Source organism: Rhipicephalus microplus, unplaced genomic scaffold, assembly GCF_043290135.1.
Source record: "Rhipicephalus microplus isolate Deutch F79 unplaced genomic scaffold, USDA_Rmic scaffold_12, whole genome shotgun sequence".
Taxonomy (NCBI): Eukaryota; Metazoa; Arthropoda; class Arachnida; order Ixodida; family Ixodidae; genus Rhipicephalus; species Rhipicephalus microplus.
Genome location: NW_027464585.1, coordinates 15,904,422 through 15,911,898, shown reverse-complemented (window position 1 = coordinate 15,911,898; position 7,477 = coordinate 15,904,422). Strand labels below are relative to the sequence as shown.

General features: G+C 42.6%; 1 protein-coding gene across 3 annotated transcripts; it reads left to right on the top strand.

Annotated features, from left to right (window-relative positions):
* Positions 1–138: 138 nt before the first annotated feature.
* LOC119175968 (uncharacterized) lies at positions 139–6,360 on the top strand. 3 transcript variants are annotated; one of them, XM_037427047.2, is made up of 5 exons: positions 139–351; positions 1,166–1,279; positions 1,339–1,488; positions 1,753–1,821; positions 2,348–6,360. In XM_037427047.2, the coding sequence occupies exons 1-5, from the start codon at positions 139–141 to the stop codon at positions 4,526–4,528; spliced, it is 2,727 nt and encodes a 908-aa protein (XP_037282944.2). In that variant the 3' UTR covers positions 4,529–6,360. The 3 variants fall into 3 exon arrangements, with proteins under 3 accessions (XP_037282944.2, XP_037282943.2, XP_037282945.2); XM_037427046.2 differs by having other exon boundaries at positions 2,345–6,360; XM_037427048.2 differs by lacking the exon at positions 2,348–6,360 and having other exon boundaries at positions 1,753–1,932.
* The last annotated feature ends 1,117 nt before the right edge of the window (positions 6,361–7,477 follow it).

Genomic DNA, 7,477 nt, shown 5'->3' with positions numbered 1-7,477 from the left:
ATGACTTCAATATTAATATGTCCATTTTATTTAGGTTTTATGAGTATATATTGGTTTACCAGATGTACAGATATTACAGTAATAAATGAAATATTGAAATACGAAACTGGACATCTTTTGTGACGCTGACCAGTCAGGATGTGCCATGGTTGCCGTTGTGCTGAAGTGGTGTTCGGTTGTGCGCTCAACAACAATCTGAGGAGCATCCACACGTGCACCAACAAATCGTCTAATGCGGTCATAATGTATCAACTTCCAAAGAGAAAGAAGAGAGGCCCATATAAACGATATATCAACCATGGATCGGACTTTGTGCTACCGAGAAGTACTGAGAGGGGTTGCCAACAGCGTGTAAGTTTACCTTTGTTTTTGTTCTAACGCCTTCAATTGGCGCTGGTGTTCAAGACTCACACGAGACTGCATGTCTTGGTTCGCATAACACGCCTAGCGTATTAACAACAGTTTGTGTGGGCGAACAACCTGCGTTTGTCCGCACATGTAGTTGCCGAGGGTGAACGTAAATATTGACGGCAGATATCGCTCGCTTGGCGGTACCGAACCACGCTGTAAATTACTGTTTAGTGAACAACTGGTAGTGAGCAAACTGGTATTGCTGCGACATTTGAGTACAAATAAAGCGGCTGTGAATGGCAGCCGCTATTTGAGCGGGTCATTGTAACCGATTTTAACATTGACTTAAAATTTTTTTTAACAAATCTCTAATAGGGCATTGAAAGCAGTTGTAGCAGTTCAGTACATTGCATCTGTTAGAACATTTAAAGCGGACTTTTCTGTCTGAATTCACGGCTTACGTAAAATGGTAACAATGTTCGCAGGAGTTTTGCGAATATCTTGCCTACAGGTTAGTTATATTTTACATTAATGCGTAATTAATCGATTTTGCGTGCCTTGGGTTTGTTATTAGCAAAATTGTGATGTCACTTGTCATTGCTGAGTCAGTCATTGAGTTAAGTTTTTGTCTAAGTAAACCCAATATTATTATTAGCATTGGGTTTAAATGCAACAAACCCAATGAGAACTGATGCTGTCATTCTCAAAAACAAACAAAAACCTTTCTCTATTACGATACATTAGATAGGAGCTTACACAGTAAAGCTTCGACTTAAGGCGTGCACATATGTCTAAGATACTTCTTCGCATTCAGGAGGTGCCTATGGACACATCCTCGTCTGATGATGAAGCAGCAGGACAAGCTTCAGTCTCGACAGATATAAATGGCATACTTCGAACTGATACGTTGAGTAGTGAGGATGAACAGGTGAGGTAGTATGTTCGAGACGTTAAGTGCATTTTTATTAATAAGCTGTTTTCTTGCAGGAAACTTCAAGCGATGCTTGTAGCACAGCAGCCTCCAGGGTGACATCTGCTCCGGTCAGTCCCACTACTCCAGAACTGCAAGCAACCAATGATAGGCCACAGCATGCCAACCCGATGGTTTCCCATGACACATTGCTAAATGATGAAGAGGTATGCACACATATCTATATTTATGTGGGTATTTTTTTGTATAACAGAAGTGGTTGTTCGGAGTATTTAGTAATATGCGGTGACATCGCAGAGGCATGACAGCACTTGTGCCTGTTGTGTCTCCATATGTGGTGTCATTGCAGATTTTGCACTAAAAATCGAACATGGCTTTGTCACACGTCGAGGTGGTGCCGATCTCTGACGAGTTCCCTTTTCTCTTGGTTTCATCGTTTTTGTGTTTTCTCTGCTCTATTTGTTTTGCAGCTGTCCATGTCTGATGAGGATGGTTCAGAGCAACATGATCCTGGAGAGCTGCCTTCAGAAGATGACATGGTAGGTCCATCGGAAGTTGCAAAAATTACACAAACATGGCTGATGTCATTAACTGCTGGGGGATCACTTAGCTTGTTTAGGCATTGGAAATGCAGAATTTATGAACGGTAAGAGCTCACTGAAAACGAAGACACAATGAAGGCTCACACACACACAGCGCTATGTTTGTGAAAGCAGTGCAGGGAGGGGGATGACAAGGGGGCAAGAACATGTGCCCCTTTATCATTGTGCATCATGACCTTGAGCACCTTCTTGTTTTTCTTCAAATGCGTGGCTTACTGTCAGTGTAATCACAAGTGCACGGAGGGAGGGGGGTACATGGCGGCATCCCGCGGCGGCCACGGTAACTATATGCAGCAAATCAGCCAACCGTCATGGACGTGGGTATGTGGCACAGAAATTGGGATATATGGCATCATTTGTCGAGAAAAGAGGGATCGATTTCTAGCTGACTTGGATAATTAATTGTGAAGTCTCAGTCGAGTGCTGCCATTTTGAACAATTATTTCTTTTCTCCTTTCAGCAGCAAATGCCTAACAGTCCCACGGGGCCGAGTCATGGTGGCAAGTCGCAGTTTGGAGAGTTATTTACTGATGTTATCACTGAAAGAGTGGTTTTGTCCAGAGGTGACATTCTCCTCATGGTGCTGAAGCACGCTGTGAAAAATAATTTGTCATTCACTGGGCTGACCAGCATGTTGGACCTTATTAACAGAATTTTCGAACATCCAATATTGCCTGATTCACGGTACCAGCTCTCCAAACTTTTGAGCAAAACTGGCACAACCATGACATATTATTGTTTTTGCCCCAAATGCTTCACACATATAGAAAATGCTGAAACAAATGCCTCTTTTCAGTGCATACAGTGTGGGCACAGAACGAGTGTTTCCAGTCTATCTGATATGCCTTTTTTTGTGACTCTTGATGTGGAATCACAGTTGCAAAGATTGTTGAAAGACTGTGCACTCCTTGACCTAACAAAGCCACTTCACCATGATGGCTCACTGGGTGATCTATGTGATGGTGAAATGTACCACAAATTCGCAGCTTCAACACAGCAGTGTGGGCCCAGAATCACCTTCACCCTAAATGCCGATGGCACACCGCTGTTCAAATCAAGTGGCACGTCCATTTGGCCTATTCAGTTAATTGTTAATGAGATCCCAGCTGAACAGAGAATGTCAAAACTCGTCCTTGCGGCATTGTGGTTTTGGAAGGAGAAACCAAATATGGAGCTTTTTCAGAACACATTTGTAAAGGAAATGAGCCACCTCAGTGAAAATGGCTTTGTGTTGGAGCGGAAGGGTCAACTGCAGACATACAAAGCTTATTGCATTTGTTGTGCAGTTGACTCTGTTGCCAGGGCACCTATGCAAGGTGTCACACAATTTAATGGTTATTTCGGATGTAACTGGTGTCTGCAGAAAGGTGAACGAGCTGGTGGTTCTACTAAGTACCCTGTTCAACCATTGAACCCCACTGAGCGCACTGAAAGCCAGATGGTCGAAGATATGATGACTGCAGTTAGGGAAGGTGTGACTGTTAATGGTGTTAAAACAGCATCTCCGTTGATCGGCCTGCCCTATTTTAATATCGTATCAGGCTTTGTCCCTGACTACATGCACTGTATTTTACTCGGTGTAGCACGGCAGTTTTTAGACTTGTGGTTTGAGTCATCAGGTTATGCCTACTCCCTCAGTCGCAAGCAAAACATGGTCGATGAGAGGCTTTTGGCTATCAGGCCACCGAGAGACGTGAAAAGATTGCCGCGAGCAACAAAAGAGCGGAGATGGTGGAAAGCTAAAGAGCTGGAGAATTGGATACTATATTACAGCATCCCAGTGCTCCATGGTATTCTGGAGAGAAGATACCTTGAGCATTGGGCATGCTTGGTGGAAGCTTTACATATTATGCTGCAGCGCAGTATCGAAACTGCTGAAGTTAACAGAGCAGAGAAACTCTTGTTAGAGTTTCATGTGCGCTCAGAAATGCTTTTTGGAAAAGCTTTCATGACATATAACATGCACCAGCTGACACATATTGTCAAGAGTATCCACGACTGGGGACCCCTGTGGGCACATTCCGCATTTCCATTTGAATCGGGAAATGGGAGCCTCAAAGAGGCCATCAAAGCTGCAAATGGAATTCCACACCAGCTGTGTAGAGTTCTGCAGATTGAAAACACTGTAATGGAGCTGCAGGATCTGACTGCCAGCCCTAGCGTGGTGCTGTATTGCAATTCTTTTGATGCCAAGGTCACTCACAAAAGCAAAAGCAGCAGTGATGGCACCCGTTTTTTTGGAAGTGGTTCTTGTATTCCACCAGCCTGTTCATCACCTGAGCAAGAAATTCTGCCACCCTCTGTAAAGTACAGAAGAATGATGGTAAACGGTTCAATCCTGACAGACTGCTTGTACGCGTCAAAGAAAAAGACTAATACTTCAGTTGTTCAACTCTTGGATGGATCATTTGCCATTATTGAAAAGATCATTTCAAGTGGTGATAACACATGCATATGTGTCTGGAAACTTCGGTGCCGACCAGTAAAGTATGACTTGGTGACCGTTAACCATGTGCACAAAGTGTTATTCAAACAGTCTCCTACAGTAATTATTCAGCCTCTAGAAATAAGAAGTGTTAGTGTATTAATCAATGTGGAAAATGTTTCATATGTATGTGCACCTCCCAGCACTCTTTCTCTGTAGTCTTCTTCGACAATTCTATGTTCCCTAATTCATCATCATCATCATCATCATTGATTGATATTTGGGGTTCAACGTCCCAAAACCACCATATGATTATGAGACGCCGTAGTGGAGGGCTCCGGAAATTTCGACCACCTGGGGTTCTTGAACGTGCACCCAAATCTGAGCACACGGGCCTACAGCATTTTCGCCTCCATCGAAAATGCAGCCGCCGCAGCCGGGATTTGATCCCGCGACCTGCGGGTCAGCAGCTGAGTACCTTAGTCACTAGACCACCGCGGCGGGGCATCATCATCATTCTCAGCCTGTGTTAGTCCACTGCAGGTTGAAGGCCTCTCCCAATGATCTCCAGTTTACCATATCCTGTGCGAGCTAATTCCATTTTATTCCTGGGAACCTCCGAATTATGTCGCTCTGTCTAACTCCCTGCCTTCCCCAACTGTGTTGACCATCGCTTGGTAACCATTCTGTTGCTCTTATTGTTCACCAGTTGTCTGGTGAACACTTTTCTCTTTAATGATAGTGGCAGATTTCCTGACATTATTTGAGAGTGCCTGACGAATGTGCTCCAGCCCATTACAAGACCAGCCCAGGTCCATTTTTTTCGCTTGATGTCAGCTAGGACATCTGCAACTCCTGTCTGTTCTCTTAGCCATGCTACCATCCTCCGGTCTCTCATTGTTATTCCTACCATTCTACGTTTCATTGCACGCTGCGTGGTCCTCAGCTTTCGCTCTAGCTGTTTCATTATTCTCCATGGTTTATCACCATACATCCGAATTGGCAGTATGCCATGGTTGTATACTTTTCTCTTTAATGATAGTGGCAGATTTCCTGACATTATTTGAGAGTGCCTGACGAATGTGCTCCAGCCCATTCTTATTCTTCAGTGAATTTCTTTTTTGTGGTTAGGTTCTCCCATGAGTAGTTGTCCTAGGTATACATATTCTTGTGTACTCTCGAATGTATCGTTTTCGATCGTAAATTCTTTCTGTTTTGCCAGGCCATTCAAAATTAAGCAAGCTATTTTAGGTGTTTTAGCCCTTTTTGAGTAAGCCATAGGTGTAATCACTAAGAGATTATGGGGCACTGCTTTCTCCATTTGCTCATTTTCCTTGGAAGAGTGCTAGTGATAGTGCAAAACAACTGGTGCATTTGTTTGCATAAGCAGGTACAGTGGCTGCTCATTGTACTCTTGATACATATATAATGAAAGCCATGCTTCTGTGGCATCATTATGTGAAATAATAGCACTACAAGCTGGGTTTGTGCACATGAGCAGCATTGCAGCTCTAGTGACACTGGTGTGAGTGACCGTACATTGAAACTTGGTGCGAACACGACATCTCGCAGGACGAGGACACAGTATGAGCGCCGCCTAACAATTGAACTTTATTGAAACTAAATTAAACGTAGGAAAAACTAAGATCATGCATGCTCAGAAACTGCAGGTCACGTAAAGGAAATTGCTAACCAGCAAATTTTACGGAAATCCATTGACCTCTTAAAATTGTCTGAGTTGCCTAAATGCAAGCACGTCATGGCCAGTGTGCAGTGGGTATTCGGCACTCAGTTTTGTCAGAGTGGCATATGTCATTCAAGTTGCTATACCTTGTGAAATTTTATGTGCACTGTTAATTTGTAATTTAATTTCAGATGCAACTATGTGCAAATTTTGTGCATTTGTGTATTATTTTTTACATATGTACATATATTTCATGCATATTATTATTTTTGTGTTTTGTTTGAGTGTTCTTATGCCTGGACTTGTTGTATTTTTGCCCATTTTAATAAACATATTGTGGTGGAATGCCACGAGCTTTTCTCGGAAATGCGTGGTTGTCTTCTGTTGTACAAACAGCACCAAGGTTATACTGCTGTGATTTCATTAATTTCAAAAGCACTACTGTGCAGAAAGAGGTTGCATAGTCTATCCATTAAGATATATCAAGACCTATAATTAGGCAAGAAATGCTGCCATTTTTGGGCATGAAGCACTTGGAACGATGAAGGACAACAGTATTATTATAGGACAATTTGTTGTCATTCGGCAGCATTCACTTACTGCGTTATGTGCTTGAGGATACAAGCTGACTTCATTAATTTGTTCTTCCTTTCAATTTTCAATAAAATGTTACGTATTCTATATTTTGGCCACTATTCGGCGTCATTAGAATCAAAGATGAAATTTCACTATTCACACACCACTAGCTGTGAGTGATTCACAGGCTATATCAGCCCAGACATTGGAAATCTTAACACAACAGTGTGAATGAGCTCATGTCGCGAAATATCCAGATGGCAGCAAAAAATAAAAATCGTGGGTGAAGCCAGAATCAAACCCTGGAATTCTGCATGGCAGCCTCCACTCAGTCACTGCTTCAAACTACTTTAGAAAGATACCTTGTACAATGAAAAATACCTTGTCAGGACAAAGTAGTTGCAGAGTTGGCTTTCCTGTTTTATATCAATGTGATAAGCTTTACATATGTGCACTTAGGACTGTGCGAGCAATATTCAAGGGTTGCACTTGTCTGTATATAAGCACATCATCACTCGATAGCATGCACTTCATGGTAATATAACTGAAGTGCAAGCTCCAATGGGAACACTGATGTTATGTTGTGCCATAAGCTACCTTTCACGCGTCAGTGTACTTGATGTGCCTGGAAAGTCTACAATATGCACAGAGCTAATCAATTGGGACAAAGATGTCTATCCACCTCGTAACGCTGAAGGCTCAAAATGAAATTTCCAGCATTGGCTGACGCATGCTGACTGCTTCGCATATGACTAATTCCCACAACATGTGTGCTGTGCTGGATTTTTACACTCCGTTTGCACTACAGCTTTCGTGCACCAACTTCAACCTTTAATTTTATACCCACATCAGTGACTATTACTTCGTCTACACAAAATATCCAAGAAAAAAAAATGACAAAAACAAGT

Bases quoted from the DNA above. Each gene is read 5' to 3' on its own strand.
- LOC119175968 (XM_037427046.2), top strand. From the start codon at position 139: ATGTGCCATGGTTGCCGTTGTGCTGAAGTGGTGTTCGGTTGTGCGCTC. The intron at 352-1,165 runs GTAAGTTTACCT...CTTCGCATTCAG, and splicing joins AGAGGGGTTGCCAACAGCGT to GAGGTGCCTATGGACACATC. The intron at 1,280-1,338 runs GTGAGGTAGTAT...GTTTTCTTGCAG, and splicing joins TGAGTAGTGAGGATGAACAG to GAAACTTCAAGCGATGCTTG.